General features: G+C 44.0%; 1 protein-coding gene across 3 annotated transcripts in view; it reads left to right on the forward strand.

Moving 5' to 3' along the window:
• The window catches only part of ADGRG6 (adhesion G protein-coupled receptor G6), a 621,002-nt gene that overhangs the window by 388,070 nt on the left and 211,119 nt on the right, over positions 1 to 21,813 (forward strand). For all 3 annotated transcript variants that reach the window (XM_085611657.1, XM_085611655.1, XM_085611656.1), the window contains exon 5: positions 6,887 to 6,955. In XM_085611657.1, the coding sequence (XP_085467783.1) occupies positions 6,887 to 6,955 (69 nt within the window). The remainder of the gene's footprint in view (positions 1 to 6,886; positions 6,956 to 21,813) is intronic.

Here is a 21,813-nt window from a genome sequence, read left to right on the forward strand (position 1 = left end):
TGTTTGGGGATTGCCAGCCTTTTCCTATCAATAATGAACAGGAAAAAAATATATCAGAATGTCCACTCTTAAAACGGTGGACAATCAACACCACTCCTGTTAAGTGACAGCCATATTATGATTCCCATTGACTGGTTTATGTTCCCTATTGTCAGCTTCTTGTTTTTGATTACATGTTCTTTGCTGTTTTATTGTTTCAGGGTTTTACCTTTTAACATTATGTGAGAATAGCCTTCTGATGTTTACTAGTACAGAAGTCTTTAAACATTTTGATTGCATAGCTATTACTTTCTATGTTGTACAGTGCTCAGAGGCTCTAGAGAGCTAGTACTCATCAAAACCTTTAAATAAAATCATATAGATAGAGCAGTAAAGCATAACATTGAAATTTCAATAACTGCAAAGAACTATTTAGAAAAACTAGACATCACAAAAATAATTTAAAAAACATCTAGTCCATACTACATTGGTAATCATATTTTGAAAAATGAATATAGGATACATATATCAGTTATTGTAAGACGGATTACATATGCTAATGGCTACTTTCCTTTTCCTGTCAGTCTGACAAACTCTGGTATTGCTGTTGCTTTGAGAGGGGAGGAGGGATGCCTGGGGTGGCATAGAGAGGAGGGGTATTATTAGGAAGGGGAAACGAGAGAGGGAGGTTAAGTAGACATGTTTCTCAATGCATGTGTATCCATAAGAAGTGGATTCTTGAATAGATAGAGGACTTTAAACGGGAGAATTATAAACATTTAAGGTAGAAAAGCAATACTTGTTTGATTTAGTTCTTTATTTGTGGTAGCCTAGCACCGCAGAATTTCATGAAAAAATTCACTTCTAGGAAAAGGCATATCACAAGCAACGTGCACCTGTGCAACATTTGGTTTGTGCACCACTTCTCACAGAGGTGCATCTGCATGTCTGAATTATGCCTTCTGTTGTAATGATCCTGGATGTGCACGTTTTCATTGGCTACCTGAGAATTTGATGTCAAATGTTATTGTGTTTTATTTGTATCGCATTGTCATAAAATGTCTAGTGAAAAAATGTAATCTGTGCATCTGCTAATGTTATGTGGACTTGTAGAGTGCGGCTAATTACCCGCGAGGGCATCTAGGTGCTGAGCAGGGCGAGGGTCCAAGAAGGTTGAAGGATTGAATCATGCCTGTCTTTTCTGGAAGAGCCAGGTCTTGAGCTTCTTTTGAAAGACCATTGGGGAGGAGCGGTTCTGAGTTGTTGCGGGAGGTCATTCCAGGCTTTGGCTGCGATGTGTGAGAAGTATCGTCCTCCGCATCTGGTCTTCTTGATGCCAGAGGTTCATTGGTTAACCTTGGAGGCCAACCCAAGGTGTCTGGTGGGTTGGTAGAAGTTGAGGCTGTGTTTGCCCAATTTTGTTGAGAGCTTTGTATGCATGCGTGAGCAGCTTGAATTTGCATCTTTCCTGAACTGGGAGCTAGTGGAGTGTGTTGAGGTTTGGTGAGATGCGGGGTTTTTGTGGGATGCCCAAGATCAGTCTGGCAGCTGCATTCTGGGTGGTAAGAGTCGACGTAAAATGTGAACTGGGATTCTGACGTAGATTCAGTTTCCGTAGTCGAGTCTGCTTGTGTTAGAGCCTGGGTGACCGTTCATCTGGGGTTCATAGGGATCTCTATGAAAGTCTTGCATACTTGCATAGCAATCACAGGATGAGGACGCATGATGAAGAGAAAGAATGTTGATCTGGTTATTCATGGTGAGGTTGGTGTCTAGGATGATCCCGAGGTTCTTAGCATAGTAATTTCTGGTGGATGGGGGCCACCATGAGGCATCCCAGGGGGAGTGGTGGTTGTTCTAGAAAATCAGGACTTCGGTTTTGTCTGTGTTGAGCTGGAGGCAGTTGTCCCTGATTCATGACGTGACCTTGCTCATGCAGTTGGGTAAGTTGGTTTTGGCGGCTCTGTATCTGTCCGTTAGAGAGACGATGAGCTGTGTGTCGTCGGAGTGTGAAACAATGCTGATGCTGTGCGATCTGACGATGTCTGTGAGGGGTGCCATGTAGACACTAAAGAGCACTGGGCTGAGGGGCAAGTCTTGAGAGAATCCACAGATTAGAGTTTTGGGATCTGAGGTGTAGGGTGGTAGTCTCACTTGTTGTGCTCTTTCCATGAGTAATGAGGATTTCCACTTAATGCTGGACCATGGATGCCCAGGAGATGAAGCTTTCTGATGAGTGTGTTGTGGGAGATGGTGTCAAAGTCTGTGGTGATGTGGAGGAGGAGGAGAGCAGTTGTTTCTCCTTGGTCGAAAGTGCTTTTGATGTCATCGGTGGCCACAATAAGGGCTGTTTTAGTGCTGTGATTGGTGCTGAAACCAGATTGAGATCTGTTGAGTTGGTGGCACTCCAAAGTTGAATGTTGATGGTTGTCTCCATGACTTTGGCTGGGAATGGTAAGAGTGAGATGAGTCTATAGTTGCTGAGGGTGTTGGGGTCATCTGATGACTTCTTCAACAGGGCAGTGACTTCTGCATTTTTCCAGTTTGCCTGGAAGATTGCAATGGTTAAGGAGGTGTTGATGATTGTGGTCAGAGCAGGGCAGATGATGGTGCTTTCTAATTTGTAGATGAAGTGAGGATAGGGGGCAGAAAGGGCTCCTGAGTGTAAGGCTTTTATCAGGGTAGTGGTGTTCTTGTTCGAGAGGGGCTTCCAGTTGTTGATCTTCTGTTTGGCAATGGTGGCAGAGTCCAGCCGATCGGGGAGTTCGGATCAGTGGGCTGAGGGTTGAATAGATCTTGGCAAACTTCCTCACTATTTGGAATGGGGTGATGTCGTTGTTAGCTGCTTCAAGATTGGAGAACTTCTTGACGATGGTTAGGAATTCTTTGCATCTGTTTGAGCTTGTTTTGAGTCTAAGAGCTAGGGATTTTTTCTTGGAATCCTCTGTTTGTGCTAGAGGTTAAGGATGACTTTGTATGTGAATCTTGTGGTGGCATTTTTTGCTGACTCTCCATTTTCTTTAAAGTTGTTTGCAGTGGTGTTCAAAATCCCTGTGGTCGTTTCGTATACCAGTTGGGTCGTTTGTTGTTCTTGGTGTTGTTTCTGGTGGTGCGGTGTGAATGGCACAATTTGTGATCCAGTCATTGAAGATCTTCGTGTCAACATCTGGGTTTCCGGTGTGGGGGTTGTTCCTTTAGGGCTTTGGTCCATTCTTCTTCGGATACTTTACCCCAGTGTCATGATGGTGCTTTATTTTTTGGGGGGAGGAGTGACCCGGTGGGCTGTTATCCTGAAGTGGACTATGTAGTGATCTCACATGATCAGACCACATGGTCAGACCACTACATAGTCAGATCGGTAGTGATGATGACGTTTTTTGAGTAGAAGATTGGGTCGATGGTATGGCCTGCTGTGTGGGTTGGTCCATGGACTAGCTGGGTGTGTCCGAAATTGCTGAGGCTTTTGAGGAGGGCTGTGGAGTTGAGGTCTGTATAGTCTCCCAGGTGGAATTTGAGGTCCCAGAGGATGATGTAGTTGGCTGATCTGATGGAGAGAGGAGTGATGAAGTCCACAATGTGGTTGAAGAATTCCCCTTGGAGGCCTGTGAAACAGTAGGCAAGGGTTTCCTTTAGGATGGTGTTGTCTCTTTGTATTTTGAAGTGTAAGTGTTTCATGAGGTTGGAGACTGAGTCCGTGGAGGTGATGCCATCAGTCATGTTTTTGTGGATGATTGTGAGTCGTCCGCCAGGTTTGTGGGTTCGGTCTTGGTGTATGATTTTGTAGGTGGGCGGGATGGCTACGGCGATGTTCAGGTTGGCCAAGTTTTGGTCAGAAAGAGAAGGTCAGGTGCATTCCTATTTGGGAGGTCTCTGAATTCTGTGGAGCGTTTCCTGAGTAAGCGGACGATAAGCAGCATAGTAGACAGATGGTGTGGGATGGTGGTGATGTTGAACGTCGGTTGCTTGGTGACGTGTGTTGGTTGCTTGGTGGCAGTTGTGTAGGCATGAGAGGTGTCGCAGTGGAAAGTGCAGTGGGCACAGGTAAAAGGTCCTACCATGGTGCAGGGAGATGCATGGTAGTAGCACGAAAGCCGGCGTGTGGTATTGAGGCAGTGGAGGAAGGTGGCAGAGTAGAGGTGGAGTTCATTGGCTCAGGTGTCGGCTGCGACTGTGATCTTACATCGGATGGTGTGGGGGCCAGGGTTCCTGCTCTGGGCACAGTGCAGGCACGGACCAGCGTAGACATTAAGTAGGTTCTGGGGTGGGTGGGGCTTCAGCAGAGGTGGGAACAGGAGAATGGGAACCTGTCAACAGTGGTGATTCAAGGCAGGAATGAGCTGAAATGAGCAGGGAAACAGCAGAAAGTAGCTGATGCTGGCAATGGGAGCTGGCAACAGGGAGGCAGAAGCCCAGGTGCCTTCTCAATGGGGTTACGCAGCAGCCTGCATTAAGGAAGCCTAAGGGTGGGCGCATTCAGCAGAGGCGGGAACAGGAGAGCAGGAACCTGGCAGTGGCGGAAATTTCTGGCAGCATTGAGCTGTAAATGAGCAGGGAAACAGCAACGAGGAGCTGGCACTGGCAACAGGATCTGGCAAGGGGCAAACAGGAGCAAATGTGCCTTCTCAATGCGGTCGTGCAGGGGCCTGCATTAAGTAGGTCCCGGGGTGGCCGGGGCTTTAGCAGAGACGGGAAGGGAGAGCGGGTACCTGGCAGCGGGGGTGATTCAAAGTTACACCGAGCTGCAAATGAGCAGGGAAACAGCAAAAGGAGCTGGCTAATCACAATTGAGTAATTAAAAAGAAACAGTGGTCCTATCGGAATAATAAGTGTGCACTTGATGTATAAATAAGCACAATCACGTGATGAGACTGTTTGAAGGATGTAGACAGGGAAAGCAACACAAAGTAGTCCAACACTGGTAGTGGCGAAAAGAACAATAAACTGTATTTGACAATACTAATACGCATGGTGCATAGCATCCCATGTGAAGAAGAAACCAAACAACACAAAACATTACATGTATTATTCTGAAAAGACCACTGCGTTTATTGCAATTATTTAATTGCCGTGATTCTTAATGAGTAGGGTTGCTTTTGTGTTTTGTATCGTCACAATTAAGGGCTCGTCTTTACACACATAAATCACAGACATGAGGTTTCGATTCTTGCAAAGGAGGTAGGCAATCCAATTTTTGCATAGGTGTAAATTGTCAATTATACCGTGTATAAGCTTGAAATTCATAAGAACGTTTTTCAATATTGCCCGTGGTTCAATGCTTGCTTCATCATAGGCAACTTGAGTAAATTCGGTATTGAACATTGTGTGAGACATTGCGCCAAAGTAAACTGGCATATTGTGGCATCATTTTAGCTCGCACCGAGGTAGAACTTCTCTTTATGGTGGCAATCATTAACACATGAACTGGTGAATGACATAGCAGTACAGCTGGTTTTAACACATTGCACTTTCTAACAGTGCATACACTCAACGCAGAAATTCTTTGAGTTAGTGCAACAGACAGCACACCTCAGAAACATTGAGCAGTGATGGTCTAACTCAGAGGATTCTCCAAATGTGTGCTCTTTCATGGGAGAAACGTCAGCCTCAGGCTCACAGCTCTGCCCCAGCGCAGACATTCGGGATATGGCCAACGGTGTCCACTCCACGAGATTTTTCCCACCTCCACGTAGAAATACTGCTGTTGAAAAACGTCCTCTCTGTAAGCCACTGGGAGTTCACTGTTTTCCTTGATGCTGGAGAGGTTAAGCTGCCAACTATGATTAAAAACACATCTGAACTACCAAATTTCCTGCAACTTTTCCTGATTAAAAAAACAAAAAGAATTCGCCCTTTGGGAAACATAGATGACTAATTGTGAATAACAAGGATGTTTTTCACTGAGGGATTTTGAGTGACACCAAATAGAAAACGAAAGAAAATGTATAGTTTTTGATGATGTAACTCAGAATCCCAGGTTGAAAAATAGGCCTTTTATTCACATTTTTGGCCTACAATTTTATGTTATGCCTGACTGCCCCCCTCCCCCGCCCTGCCGTGCTAGAGTAGAGGGATCATGGGTAGCCATATAATGGCAGTGGGCCTGCACCCAACCACCCATAACATAAGGCATTGTTCCTACCCGTTCAATCGTTAATAAAGTTATCCAAAATCCTGCCACCCTGCCTCCACCCAAATACAACATTCTAAACCATTCGCCCTGCCACCCTAGCTCTTTGTGTATTCCCTCCCGTCACCCATAAAAAACATTCCTATCTGGCTTTCTGCCACCCTTCCACATCGCCGTCCTTGCCCAAAGCTATGCTCTCTGCTGTCATAGTGAGAGCAGAGAGCTGATTGCTCATCAAACGCGACTCTCTGAGAGCCGCCTGTCAGTGCAGCATTATGTTTCTTGTCACTGTGGATCAGCCAGTGCTTAATTTGACCTGGTGGATTCCTGTGCCTACCGGCACTTAGTTGTCAACACCAACGATTGTGATGGTCTGACACAAGGTGGCACTGTCTGAGATGACAACAACATCAGTCAATTATTAATTCAATAAACATTAAAAATGACTATTACCTGCCACCCAAGCCATTCTTAGACATTTGGGGCCTGGATTAGTTATAATTGTCACACTTGCAGAAGTGTGATGTTTAGTAGTTGTTACTGGTATTGGCAGCATGGCTGGGGCAATGTTTGGTGCATGTTGCACTGGTGTCCTGATGAGAGCCCTGGCACTTATTTGTTTACAAATTAAGCACTGGATCAGCAGACACACACACAGCAATAAGAGCACTGACCACATTCTTGCTGTTTCTGTTTTGCTTTCTTGCTTTCACATGACTTAACACTTAGCATTCCAGGGTGCATTTTACACCTCTGACAAACCGTGTTCTTCTTCTCTAGGTACGTTTCAAATGCCTACTACGTCACCAGAACCGACAACCTGTGAAAGTCTGGGAGGAGTTTGTCAAAGTGAGTTTCTTAAACATCTTAATTTGTACTAATAACCTATCTGGGATATTTTTCTTACGTTGTAACAGATGATCTATATACTGTCAATCATACCCAGGCCTACTTATTAAAAAAAATGGCGATTGGTTCAAGAATTATGGCTATACTGGAGGTAGTACTGGCTGAGGGAATTCTGATTCTGCACTGCAGGCTTCAGTTTTTCCTCATTACAGTATTATCCCTCCCCAAGCTCCAGGTTCTGTAGTACAACATATGGTAGAATGTGGCAATATCACCCGTTTCCTCAATTTTTAAGCTGCAAAACTCGGAATATTATGTTTTGCCAGGCACATTTTTTTAGGTTTTACCTGGTGAAAACTGTCAAGAATTTGTGAAATTTGGTGCACAAAATTTCAATTTGGACACAGACACTCCCGCAGCTCATGTAATGAAGGCCACTGTTTAAACCTAATTAAAACCATTTAAATCTAGGTGAAGTACCACTTTTAAATAACTTCTCAAAGTCAGAGAAAACCTAGTTACTTGCCTCGATTTATGGAGTAGACATAATTGCACTCCTAAACAGAAATAAGATGATAAATGCATTTTTTCTGAGATTAATTGTTCTTTTAAGACACCAAAAACTCTAAATTCAAGAAGTCTGCAGCATGCTTAGTATTATGTGGTGCAGTTATTCCTTTCTGTTGTATTACATTTCCATTATGAGTTATGCAGCTCGCAATGAGGGATATCCAGTAATTCCACATGTTTAAATTTGTTCTGAGCTGCAAAATTTATTACCGTGGATTTTTTTCTGCCTGCAAATTTGGACAGTTTTCACCTGGAAAGATTACTGCAGGGAAATACCAAATGTACTTTGCAAAATTTGCACACTCCTTGCAATGCTTATTTCCGTACAAAGCCCACTTGGCGCTTAAATTGGTAGTACACCGCACTTCTGAATGAGGCCTGCAAGCCCTCATCATGATCATGTGGCATACTACATTCCCACATCTGTAAATTAACTTATGTTTTACTTGCAGTGATCAGTAATAACATGTTGAGAAATTACTAGAATATTGCCACTTCTTCCTATGGAATATGGAATCTGTGATACTACACCGATTTTAGCAGTTAATTCCAGAATTCTTGGCCATTTTCAGGAAAACAATTTCGCCAGGATTTGCATGTCCTTGTGCTGCAATGGCATAGACAGGATCACTCATAGTAGATGCTCAAGTGGATACTTGAGGGCCTCAGTGGTGAATATGCAAACATTGAACTTCTTCACCTATTTTGACAGGATGAGAGAACACATATATGCTTAGGACAAAACTGACAAAAGTAGATCTGGAAAACGTGCTCGTCTCCCTCTTCAAAATTCTTATAATCTCCTTGGGCTCGAACAAGATGTTTACCACTCACAGTATACTTCTGCTGCCAGGACCTGAGGGATAAAGATTTGGTTTTCCAATTAGGCAGTGGAAAATGCTAAAATTTAGGTATTTTGAATAATGAGTTTCCAAAATTGCAAAGAAAGTCCATAAAAATACAGTAAGGTTGCGACCATCATGGGAATTTACAGTTTTGTGAAACGAAAGTATTGTGTATGCAAGTGTACTTTTGGCCTTATTACGACTTTGGCGGTCCTGCAGCTGAAGGTGCAACGTGCCGTCCACTGTAGGACCATCAAAGTCGTGGTGCTGTCAACCACAAGATTAGGACTTCAATCCTGGTCTGGCAGGCAGTCCTTTGGCGGTCTGACAGCAGCGTTCTGGGCTCATAGAAGAACCTAATATGCAGATATGCTGCTGTCAGAGTGCCGTTAAGAACTTCCTGCATGGTATGGCATACATGCCACACCGTGCAGGAACTGAGGGTGCAAATCCAGGGGGGCACATCATGTGCCCCCCCCTGCATTCACACCCAGGCGCAGGAGTGTCAGGGGGCCCTGTTAGGGCCCCTTTAGTTGCCTCTCCACCACCCTCTTCATGGTGGGCTCACCACTATTAAAGGGGTGGTACACAGGCAACTCCTAATATGCTCAGCGGTGTTGCAGTGGCAACACCAGCATATTAGTGCTTCTTACCGCTGCGCCACCACCACAGGATCCAAGATCCCCGGAGGACGCAGCAGTCGTGTGGTGGTATGAACACCACACTCCTAATACTGTGGCGGGCCTGCAGTGTGGTAGTGGTCGGACCGCCACCACGAGTACGGCAGCTCGAATGGACCACTGTACTCTTAATAAGGCCCTTTGTATTGCGAAAAGCTTAGAAAGGTATACACTTGCCAACAAAACGTTAGTGAGTAAGAGGCATGACATGGCTACAGACTACTCATGAGAAAAACCTAAGCAATGAATGCACTTGCATACAAAATGCTAGCAAGTTACTGGAGCCCACAAGAAAAAAATACTATCTGCGTACAACAAAAACCACATGTAGGCCAAGAATCAGCATGTTTGGGAGCCAATACTTGCGTAATTAAAACTTTACACCCTTCTGTTGCACACAATGGGAAGTAGTACGAGTTGGGTGAGATACATTAAAGGACAGCATGTGGTAGGCCGATTGTGAGGTTGCCCTGTGTGTCACTGTCACAATGCTTGAAATATGGAGGAATTTCATGTTCAGAAGAAGAGGAATGTTGATGTGGAGGAGGTGTAGCCATGGTAAGATAACATTTGTTAGCATGATCTGTACACTCAGGACAATGTACAGAAAATGATATACAATTTAGGAGGCACAAGCTGATGAGAACCAATTCAGGTATGGTCTGTGACGATGATGTTTAACTTATAGCATAACACTTGCAAGGAGAAGCTGAGGTGGCAAGGGGAGGATGAACTAATATAGAAATATTAGTATAAGAAAGAAAGTGGAAATTATAATATGAGACAGAAAGAGGAAAGCTTAAGCAGCAATAGAAGGTGACATTGCTGCACTGAGAATTAGTGGGAGTTCTAATTTGATGCCTATTTGCAGCTCTATCTATGTTCTCTGACTGAAGGTTAATACTCTTCAGTAGGGGGTCATAGCTAGAGGTGCAGATAGGAATCAAATTAGAACCTCCCTCTAATATCAGCTATTGATAGCCATGACACACAGAGACCTGTGGGTTATAAAAGAGCCCTTATCTTATTGCGGCTGCTGTTCGCTTGTGGGTAGCATGCTGCGCACAAGGCTTCCCGGTAGAAGTCATGAGGAGGTAAAGTTAAATCAACATCACAACTCAAACATTAAAAATTAAAGCAGGAACTTCCTGTGCTGCTAAAGGAGACCAAATCAATAATTTAATAAAGCTACAGCATTAAAAAACAAATATATATCAGCAGGACTTAGAATGAAATTACTAGTCTCCATAATAAGCAAGGATAAACATTTGATGGTAGAAAGGTGCTACAGTGTGCATGTTTGAATAAATACTTAAAAATATAAATATTGTGGACTACCTCTGGAGAATAGAAGTCTTTCTGAAGGATTCCGGAACAGTGCTGGGTCTCAGCCGTCACAGCACCCCAGAGGATGCAGTAACGAGTCACAATCACTCTGGCAAGCTAAATCGCTGGCCCTTGCTCAGATAGTGCTCTGGGCAGAAACAAATTTGGCACCCTTCGCTTGAGTAAAATGAGGGAAGATGGGGCCCTTTTGTGTTCACAGGTCAGTCCCTAGCTGATCAGAGCAGTGGTTTTCCTCTGAACACAACCTCCATGCTCCTCCTCCACCTTTCCGGAACTGACCATTGGTTAGTTTCTTCAAGCTGATGCTGCATGTTTAGCCTTAATTCACACAGCTCAATGCACCGCTCTAAATGTTGGCGCCACAGGCGTGAGCCCAGGTTGCTCATGCCAAACACCGGCCCAATTGTGCCCCAACCCATGCCAGCACCTTGCAACATGGTAATAGGAAGAGTTCTGTCCAGAGGGACAGTCAACATACTTTTCAGTAGAGGGACAATCACTGATCAGCTAGTAATTCCAATTCAGCTGGGAGTTACAAGCCTAATCAGAATTACTGATCTGACGGAACACCACAGGTCAGAAGACTTTCGCCTGGGCATTTCCCCTGCTGAAAGTAATCGAAATGTCTGGGTGAGATTCAGGACAAAATATTGGATTTCCTTCCCTGTTTTGTGAGTCAGAGTTTGACTCTTGCTTATTATTATTATTTTAGTGATGGATGTTTGTCCGGAGTCCAGGTGACACATTTGGGTTTTAATGCTGTAGTTTAATTAAATTATGTCAAACTTTGCCTAAAAACACACATTTTTCTCACATTTCTGTAATGGAAAGTTTTGGAATCTGTGGTGAGCCACAATTTTCCCAAATCTCCCGATAAAAATGGCACTTCACTGGTGTGAGTGGGCCTAATGCTTACGACAGGATAAGGACAAAAACCCAACATGGACAGATCACATTTTTCTAATGTAAACTGACCCTTTTTTTTTGCAACTTGGCTAGCTGTAGATTTTGGGCCCTAGCACAGCCGGCACTCAGGGAAACCCACAAAAAGAGCATATTTATGAAAACTAGACACACAGGGTAGTCCAGGGTGAGGTGACCTGTGTGTCTTTCACAAGTATCTTTTCGCCAGAAGCCATTGAAAACTTCAGGCTTTGTCTAAAGCAATTTTTCTTCACAATTCAGTGACAGAAAGTTCTGAATTCTGTAGGGAGCAACATATTTCGTACTACCCAGAGTTACCTCAAGTCTCCTGATAAAAATGGTACAGCACGTGGGGAAACCTATTAAATCAGCACATTTCTGAAAACTAGTCACCCGTAGGAGTCCAGTGTGGCATGACTTGTGTGGATCTCACCAGCTGTTTTTTACTCTGAAGCGCTTGCAAACCTCAAACTTTGGTAAAAAGTACACATTTGCTCACATTTCTGTGACAGAAAGTTCAGGTCTGTATGGAGCCACAATTTCACCCTGTGTTAATCTAAGTCTCCTGATAAAAATGGCACCTCACTTGTGTGGGTGGGCCTAGCATCTGAAATGGGAAAGGGATAAAAAAAAAGCAACATGGACGCATTAACTTGTTCCATTGAAAACCAACCTTTTTTGCAATTTGGGTTGCTGTGGAATTTGGGTCCCAGCTCAGTTGACATCTAGGAAAAGCTAACAAAGCTGCATATTCCTGAAAACTAGGCTCTAGGGAGAGGTCATGGTGGTGTGACTTGCATGTCTCTCACCAGGGTTTTCACATAAAAGCCCTTGCAAACTGTGTCTAAAACCAAAAATGTTCTCATATTTATGTGATGGAAAGTTCTGGAATTTGCAGGGAGCCATAGATTTCCTACCAACAAGTGTCCTCACACTTTTCCAGATAACTAGACACGAGGGAGAGTGCAGGGTGATGTGACTTGTGTGTCTCTCACCAGGTGTTTCATCTAAGAACCTTTGCAAACTTCAAACTTTGTTTTAAAAACACACATTTTTGCATATTTTTGTTATGGAAAGTTCTGCAATTTGAAGGGAGGCACAAATGTCCTCTTTGTCAAAAAGAGGGACAGTGGGGCTTTTTAAAGAGGTCCAGCATAGGTGCCCTGTCAGATCCTTTAAGCAAAAATGGATGCTGTTCCTCTATTGGTGATGCCTAGTTAAATTAGGTTCGTGGACCAACCGCCAACAGGTAGGTGGTGGTGGAGGGGTAATACTGGGAGAAAAAGGGATATGGGGATCCCGCTCTTGCGGATCTAGGGTCCTCACACACCCAGCAAGCTAGGTGTCATGCTTCATCATCTGGACCTGCTCCTCGTTGGGTCGGCGCTGCAATACCCAACGGGCACCCACCCAGGGGCTCTTTGTCAGAGATCTTTTGTTCCTTTGCCGTATGATGAAGTGGGGGTGTGGTACGGGCAAAGAGGGTAGGTGATTCACTGCGGTCCCCCCACTGGACATGACACCAAATTTGGAGGAGTTCATTTGACTCACCGTACCAGCTGAGGCGTGAATTCCATAATTGAGAGCACTACTGGAGCGTCCTGATGTATTATTTTCCTATGGTAGTTAGCGATTAGCTGCACCATCTAGTGTAGATAAATTCAACTTTCACATAATAGGTCCTGAAGAATTGCCACGGTATTTAGCAACCAGCAGGCAAGAAATATGTTGACCCTAAGAGATGAGCATAGTTTCAACTGAACCCTCTCCACAGGGGAATTGCCACTCTACACGTTTTTAACGAGGTGGATTACCAACCGGAATAAAAATATTATTTGGAATATCTAACCTTTTTTAATGCACTCACTGCACTTCACTATATCTACACCTTCACGGGCCACACCCCCCCACTTCATCATACGGCAAAGGAACAAAAGATCTCCGCCAAAGTGCCCCTTTGCGGGTGCCCGTTGGGTATTGCAGCGCCGACCCAACGAAGAGCAGGTCCAGATGATGAAGCATGACACATAGCTTGCTGGGTGTGTGAGGACCCTAGTTCCGCAAGAGCGGGATCCCCATATCCCTTTTTCTCCCAGTATTACCCCTCCACCACCACCTACCTGTTGGCGGTTGGTCCACGTACCTAAGTTAACTAGGCACCACCAATAGAGGAACAGCATCCATTTTTGCTTAAAGGCACATATTTCCTACCACCTAGTGCCCCCACAATGTTTCTCGATAAATAATGGTGCCTTACTTCTGTGGCAGGAACAAACCCAAAAAGCATCATGGATTCATCAATGTTTCCCTTCAAAACCAACCCTGCTTTGGCAATGTGGGTATATATGGATTGTGAGGCTTGTCTGCACTGCCACCTAGGGAAACCTACCAAACCCGCACATTTCTGAAAACCAGACAACCACAGACTCCATGGTGGTGTGGCTTGCACGGATCTCACAATGTTCTCTCACCTCACTCCCATTTACCTTGGTTTGACCCGTTCCTATTGCGGCTGGGCATTAGACCTAGCCACAAAAGTGGGGTATCATTTTTATCAGAACAAGTGGGTAACGCTGGGTAGCAGGAATTTTGTGGGTTTGTGATGATTCTAGAAGTTTCCATCATAGATTTGAAAGGAAATTATGTGATTTATAGCAAAGTTTGAGGTTTGCAGGGCATTGTGGGTAAGAAAACATTGTGGGATCAATGCAAGGAACGCCACCCTGGAATCCCCTGGGTGACTCATTTCAGGACCCTGGACACCTCCAGCTGTTCATTGCTCAAAAATGTGAGGAGTTGTTACTGTTATTTCAAAGTGAAACCACCACTTAAACAGGGTGGTTTTGCAGCTCCTAAAGTGCTGGCTTCAAAGAGCACATATTAATAACAGTATCAGGCTATTGAAGGTGAACCGTAAAGCCACAACAAGGCTCCAACTACTTTGCAGTCCATTGAAACTCAAAGACTTTCCCAACGCCAGTCTCGTGCCCAAACGAACACAGCAGTAACCTCACCTTAACAAGCACCTGAGGTACCTTTTAAACACTCCCAGGCTCCAACCTTCAGCTGACATCTGGCCGATCCCCACCCTAAAGGGGTTCAAAAATGAAGAATAGGGCTGAGTTACTTGTGTTAATTTCTGAGATATCACTTCCTGGTATTCATCATTCTTTCACTTTCTCTTAACCTTCTGTGATTTGCAGATTTCACATCCAAGGTACCATTGTTGAGTTTGTTGCAGTCCTTAGGAGATAACTGTTACTGCAACACAACACAGAGAAAGAACTCCATAGGTGCGATGGAGTAAAATAGATCATAAGCCTCAGCGTTGGTATAAAAAGTCCGCTATTAAACTAATACCCACGAGGGATGCAGGCTGTAGCAAATCTGAAGGACTGCATGAACAGTTAAAGAGTTTAGATGTGCGTAGATACAAAGGTTTTAGCCTCCACAACTTTTTTTTTAAACTTAACGATATTCAATAATCTCATAAGGTACTCAAAGTTTTTAATGAATGTGGCCCTTATTATGAGCAGATCAGTTAATTGCCAAATGTGCAATAACTACTGTTACGGCTCACATTGCAATTTTGAGTTTTGTTACAGATGGGCAGGTCAAACCTGCCAATATATATCAGGAAAAAATTGCCTGTTGTGTACCAGAAAATAGGGATTTTAATACAGTAATCACCAACATCTGCATGTTGTTCCCCAAAACTCATAATTGGAAAGTAGTTATTGCACCCAATACATTTCAACTCAGTGCAATCAGATTTTTATCAGGTGCCATAAATATCGCACTAATTAGCGGGCCACTTAAAATTAGGGCCCCAGTGAGAAAAAACTTCAGCTAGTAGTATATTTATTGGCAAAATAACCCTACAAAGCCCTGTTATAGGGCTGTCCGAAATAGGCTAGATTTATCAGCTGATAGTTTTACTCTTGGGAAATATGTGTTCTTCCTTGCAACAAAACATACTTCTCCATTCCTAGTCAATGAGGGATAAACTGGGGTATTGGAGTTTGCACGAGTGATTAGCATAGGGTTGGCCTTTTTCTTACTCAGTGCTTAATTTGAACCTGCGGTTTCCAGTGCTCGGCACCAGCACTTCATTGCCAACACCAGCGCTTGTGACAGTCGGCCACATGGTGGCACTGTCTGGTTAATTTGGAGATGACCACGCCAACAGCTAATTGTAAATTCAATATACAATAAATACGACTACTACCTGCCATCCAAGCCATTCTTATAGCTTTGGAGACCTGAAATAGTCCCAATTGTTACACTTGTAGGAGTGTGATGGTTAGTAGCTGTGTTGTTTGTTACCTTCATTGGCAGCGTAGCAGTGGCAATGTGTGGTGTAAGCAACACTGGCCTCCTGACGCGTGCCCATTCACTTAAAAAAAAAAACTAATTAAGCACAGTAAATGTTACTTCTTTTCCCCATTCAAATTTCTGCAGGTTTTTCCTGATGTGTACAAGGAAAAAATTCAGGCGTGCAAATCTAGTAATCTCAAATTGGATGCAAAACCCAGTTTGAGGTTGAGTTGGAGGCAATTAAGCTTACTTCTAAATTTCTGGGCACTAGGAACAAGATCCGAGTGAGAAATTATATTGCAGATTTTCCTTGCATCAAACCTCTTCTGCAGGGAAAGTTGCAACTGCAAATGTTGCTACTGTGCAAAGTCTTGATCCAACTGCAAGTGCATAGTTTCAGGTTTAGCACACTGCTACTCAGAATGCAAGATGCAGTTGTTTGAGATGTCTTACGACTAATGCAGGAAAACAATCTTTTCAAGTATCTTCGGCAAACCCCTTGTACCATGGTGGGTTGGATGGTGTTTCATAGGTGTATCTTTGTTACCATGTACAAATCTGCATCTGACGTCAGTACACAAACCTTGCAGCTCAATCTTCAGTCTCTGTGCACCTCATACAGAAGTTTGCTACCAAAGTAACTTTGTAAGAAAGACATTGTCGTGGTTTAAAAAAATCTTTTGGACAAAAAGACTGTTGTCTCAGGCATTTTTTCTGTAGGCGTAATGGTTGTGAAAAAGGCACTGTGCCAAAAATGTACAATAACAGCACTTTTGTTTGCTTGGACATTGCTTGCGTTGGAACTGCCCTACTTTGTTATAGTCCTCGAGACGCACAGTGTCACAGACTGCAGCCTTGTGTTCTGCAAGTCTTAGGCGAGGTTCTGCCTTTTATTCATATTAAAATTATGAGACATTTAATAACACTGATAAAAAACACTCAAGTTCACTAACATTGTGTGCAGATCTCCATAAGATGTTTGTCAAAAGACGATAAAATTAATGCCAGGATGTCTCCATCTGAATATACATGCTCCTGCACTTATGTTTCATCAGAAAAAAAGGGACATGGTGGAAAACAATGGTTTCAAGGTCATTGTCAATGGCCAACTTAAAGTTTGTGGCACAGCACCAACACACAGCATTTCGGATCAGGTTTTGGTCTGTGTGAGAAATGACATGGCGTCTATTTTTGGCAGCAGATTGTTTTTGAAATAAGCACAATGGGGCTGATTCACAAAGCTCTTAATGGCTGAAAATCTTTTCTTTACGTGATGAGAAAAATGCTATGGTAAATCCCAAAGGTTGGGCCGTTGTTTGCCTTAAAAGTTTGTGAATACCCGCAGACTTGTGAGATTGTTGGCAACCCCAAACTCCAAACTGACTCCTACGCTGCCTGGAAATGGTTGGAGTTTTTTTGCTCGAGAGGGTTGTAGGTACAGCCATTACCATTCTTGAACATGGAAGGGCTGTAGGGAAAGTGGATTTTGTATGGACAAAAATGTTTTTCACGTGGTATGGAAAAAAAGGTAAGAAAGAAATGTGTAATTGCATTTCAGACCATATTTTCCCAGTGTACAAATGTACTCATAGAATTACGCATTGGGGAATATATCACATGGCATTCCAAGAAGCACACATGTAAACCTGTGCGTGGAGCATGTTTCCAAGTTTTCAACTGGGAATACTTGTGAATTTTATAGAAGTGTAAAAAGTACATGCAAACAGATGAGTAAATCTCCGCACATACTTTTACAATGTATTTATTCTGATTTGGTATAGTGGGTGAAAATTTACAACACTCTTTTGAGAGCACGACCAGTCTGTTCTGAGAGCAAAACATAAATAAGGAAATACATAACATAAATGTCATTTATTTACTCTTATAGGCAGAGTTGTTCTCCACTCTTGGGTCTTTGACCATGTTCCTAGCCATGCCCCATAACATAAGGTTTAGTGCTGTTTCACGAGGAGAGCTGTCTTCTCAGGGTGAAATACTTCCAATCTATGAAGTTACTCCCATTGCGGCTGGGACCTTCCATTACTGCTTAATCGGGAATACTAGGGCATTTGTCATGAGGTCTTAAGTGTCCCCAAGCGACTTAAGCAAAATCTGTAGTGATGTATCTTACAAGAACTGCTTCTATTTTTTCTTGTTAAGGGTCCAATCTTTGCCATGTAAGTCCAAATGATTGGGATCACGTGCAGTATTTCTGAAAAGCCCTAAAAAGAAACTGAGGCCTTTTGGAGAAAAGGAGAACGTGCAGGTGCTCTCACCCCTCTCTGCTCTCACCCTTCTCCGACAGAGTTATCATCTGAATGAGTATGAATGTTAGGAGTCAGACAAACCAGTTAGAGAATCTCTAATATGCTGGCGGAAAATGTAAAACCTCAACCTGTATCCTGAAATCAGTGCAGGCACACACTAGTTGTTATTTCACAATATATGATTATTTACTACAAACTGTCTGTCTTGAAGACATGTTTGATGATGACGTAGGACTCTACATCACTGCCCTGGAGCTCCTCAGAATCGCTGTTGAGTGACTCATCCTCCACTTCATTTTGGTCTCAACTAATTTATTAAAATAGCTCTAGATGTGTGGCACTTGGCAGGGCTGCTTTGAACCCCACTTACCTCACCTAACACCTTCCATACTGGCCCAGCTGCAACCAGCAAGCATCCTTTCGAGATGTGCACTAGTTAAAAAGGTGCCACTAATCCAATGCAAATTGGAGGACTTCGCTGCCTGATTGAATGTACAGAGCACTATATAAATGCTACAAAACATTGTTGGGTCTATATCCTGTCTTAGAAGCACTACACTAAGTGGATGCCACATTTCCCCTTAACACCCACCCTTGATCTGGGAATAAAACCACTATCAATGACAGACATACATTTTTTGAAATTTCATTTGATAACTGTGGCCCAATTCTTTTTTGCAAGAGCAAGCACAATTTAATAAATCCATGTTTGTTTTCCTTGATACACTCTGGAATTGTGTACCAACACCACATGACAACCAGTCAGCAGCTTGACCAAAAGGTGGCATTCTTCTCCCTTCCCCCTCATTCAAGCATTTATGAAGTAAAACTCCTTCAGAGATTTGTGAACTGTAGAGTTACCACCTACACAATTTCCAAACAATGAAACAAGCCTGTGTCAATATAACTGCGACTCATGGACTTCTGTGTCTTAAGGCACTGTGCTCCTCACATAAACGTAGCAGGCTACAAGCTATGTGTTGAAAAAATAATTAATGCATTATGTGACAACTAATGTTATCTCATTCAGTTGAGTCAATTGTGGAATAGATAAGCTAAGAATGACAGAATCAATGAATGAACTTATGAATGAGCGATTAAATGAAAGGGGCATTTGAGCTGAATCACTATTAAATCCTTCTTGACATGGCAAAATAATTTATAACAGGTTGATTTCCATTTTACTCTGATGGTAAACATATTTATTTAAATGTGTATAGGTGGAGGGAGCACATTCTATGATTCAGTTCCCAGAAGGGCACCTTCTTTTAGAGATTCAGGATTTTCAAGGGGCATGCTGACGATATCTAGACACTCTCAACTTAAAGCAAAGAAACTCGTTTATTTTTCCTATGACCCTTGTAGTTCCTTGATTCAATTTCAGTGCCTCAGCTTTGGATCGATTAGCAGGAAAGTCTAACTAAAGTAAACCGATATCAGAAGCTTCCATGGCCAAGGTGAAGGCAGCAGAAATGGATGGTATCCCTATAGAGCTATATAAAGGCTTTGTTTTGTTGCTTCAAGATAGTTTGATAATTATTTTTAATTAAATCATTTCTGGCGGACCTATTTCTATAGCCTTTTCTGAATCTATTATTTTGAGTTTGCTAAAGAAAGGATAAATTGCCCTTTAACCATGATTCTTACAGGCCAAATAGGCTGCTCAACTCAGAATATAAACTGTTGATGAAGATTTTAACCAATCATCTAGCTACTGTCGTACAAAAACTTATTATGGTGACCAGAATGGTTTAATTCCCTGTAGGCCCATGGCAGCAAATTCTAATTATCTGATTCAGGCCATAGACTATTTCTCAACTAATAAGACTAGAGCAGTCATAATTATGGTTGATGCTGATAAAGCCTTTGATCTGGTCAGTTGGGGGTCCTTAATTCAGATTTTTAAGAAATTGGCTTTTGCCCTCTACTTCTTAATCTACTGATGAATTTGTACTCAGGTACAGTAGCTACATTTGTATTAATCCAAGTGATGCAGCCAAAATTCATATTTCACGTAGAACGTGTCAAGGATGCTTCCTTTCACCAGTTTTATTTTCATTTTTTATCGGACATTTTGGCTATTATGCTACATAACAATGATACTATTGTATCTCCAGTTGTAAGCATGTCAATAGTAAAACTTTTTGCAGACGATATAATTCTATATTTGGATGCAGTGGAAGCTATTACTCGAAGAGCCCTAGATAGGTATAATGAATTCACTGCAATCGGGGACTATACGATTATTTACTACAAATCAGACATTTTTATTTTTGATGCTTCAGAGGAGGACCTCCCTATTGCAATTAGGAATGTGTGGGGGTCTACTCATTCTATTAGGTATCTTGGGATATTTGTACCCTCCAGAATTTTTAGACTTGTATGAGTTGTATTACCCCCAGGTCCCTCCGTCCTCGTCCCATTCCTTACAAAGTGGAGATTACTATCTCCGCGACAGAAAAAAAGAACAGGAGCATGCTGGGATACCTAACCCACTCCCTCCCGCTGGGAGTACATAAGCGGTACCAGCCCAGCATGCAGCCTGTTCTTTTTTTCTGTCTTCCGACAGATTAGGACGTGCTGATCTTACCTGTGATTTCTTCGTTGGATGTCTCGTGGGGCTGCTGGGCTGTCCTCGACATCCTCTTCCGCGTCTCCTGGCCTGCTGGGCTTGCTGGGAGTCGCGTTGATTGGCGCCCGGCCCTTTGCGGCTGGGGCGCCGGATGTCCGGATTCCTTCCGGGTTACCGCGCGCGTCCTCCTACGGCTTGGCCTGGCTGGAAGACGCGCTGCTGTGGATGAGATGGGAGCCCAGGGGCTGCGCCGGGCGGTGCTCCTGGTCTCCCTTGGTGTGCTGCTCGCCTCCTTTCCTACCAGTGCCCCTGCTGTTCCTGAGGTTGGTGCAGGGATGATGCTTGATGGGGGTCAATGTCTGATCGGTGGCTGCAGCTCTCTTCCTCGCCCGGCGCTGGTGTCTTGGAGGGCGCCTGGGCTGGGTCTTGGGGGCAGGGCGCTTTTGGTGTGCTCTTCCTGCCCCTGTGGTGAGTACCGCATAGCGGTTCCGATTTCTTCCATGCTTGTTCCTCTGTCTCTGTGCTTTGCCTGCTGGGTCTGGCTGTGCACGGTGGGCTGCTTCGGCGGTCTTGGCTGGGGGTCTTGCTTGGCTGCTTGGGGGGTATTCTCGCCGTGCTTGCTGCCTGGCGATTTTTTACTCTGGGGCCTGGCGTCCTCTGGTTTCACCGTTTTGCTGGTTGATTCCTGTTGGGGTTTGTCCGTGCTGGCTTCTGGCGCTCCCTGTTCCTGCTGCTGGTGGTTGGTTGCTGGGTTGGGGGCGTTGCGTGGCTTTCTGCGCTGTGTCCCTGCTTTGCTTCCCGATGCTGCGGGGGGGGGGGGGGTACTTCCTCCTCCGGTTCTGGGTTCCCTGTCATCAGGAGCTATAGCTCAATGGTGAGTCTTGTGCCTACGGTTGTAAAGGGTCTCACAGGACAAGGGTTCGAGTCCCGCACACTCTGTCAGAGTGGCATATGGTGGCGAAGTTTCTCACTCATCTTTAAAGCTCCTTGTTTCCGCTTGCTCGACGCTTGTTGCTGAATGGCGTCTGGGCGAAGGGGTTGGGGGACGGTCTCTGTTTTATGGGGTTGGCCTGTCCCACTGGTGGGTGCCGTTTTTCTTTCTTCCATGTGCTGCGCTCTTCTGCTGTGCTGGCCTGCAGCCTTGGTTCCCTGTTTTCCACTGCTGGGGGTGTGCCGGGGCGGGCGGGTGCTGTGGCTGTCCCCCGTTCCCCGGTGCTCGCTTCTGCTCCCCTGGGCTATTTCATTTCTGGTGAGGTTCGTCCTGGTTCGTTCCTCTGTCCTGTGGGCTTCCTGCCTTCCTGCCCTGCGTGCTTCTGTTTCCCCCTGGTTGGTGCTT

The sequence above is a fragment of the Triturus cristatus genome, chromosome 6 (assembly GCF_964204655.1).
Source record: "Triturus cristatus chromosome 6, aTriCri1.1, whole genome shotgun sequence".
NCBI classification, from domain to species: domain Eukaryota; kingdom Metazoa; phylum Chordata; class Amphibia; order Caudata; family Salamandridae; genus Triturus; species Triturus cristatus.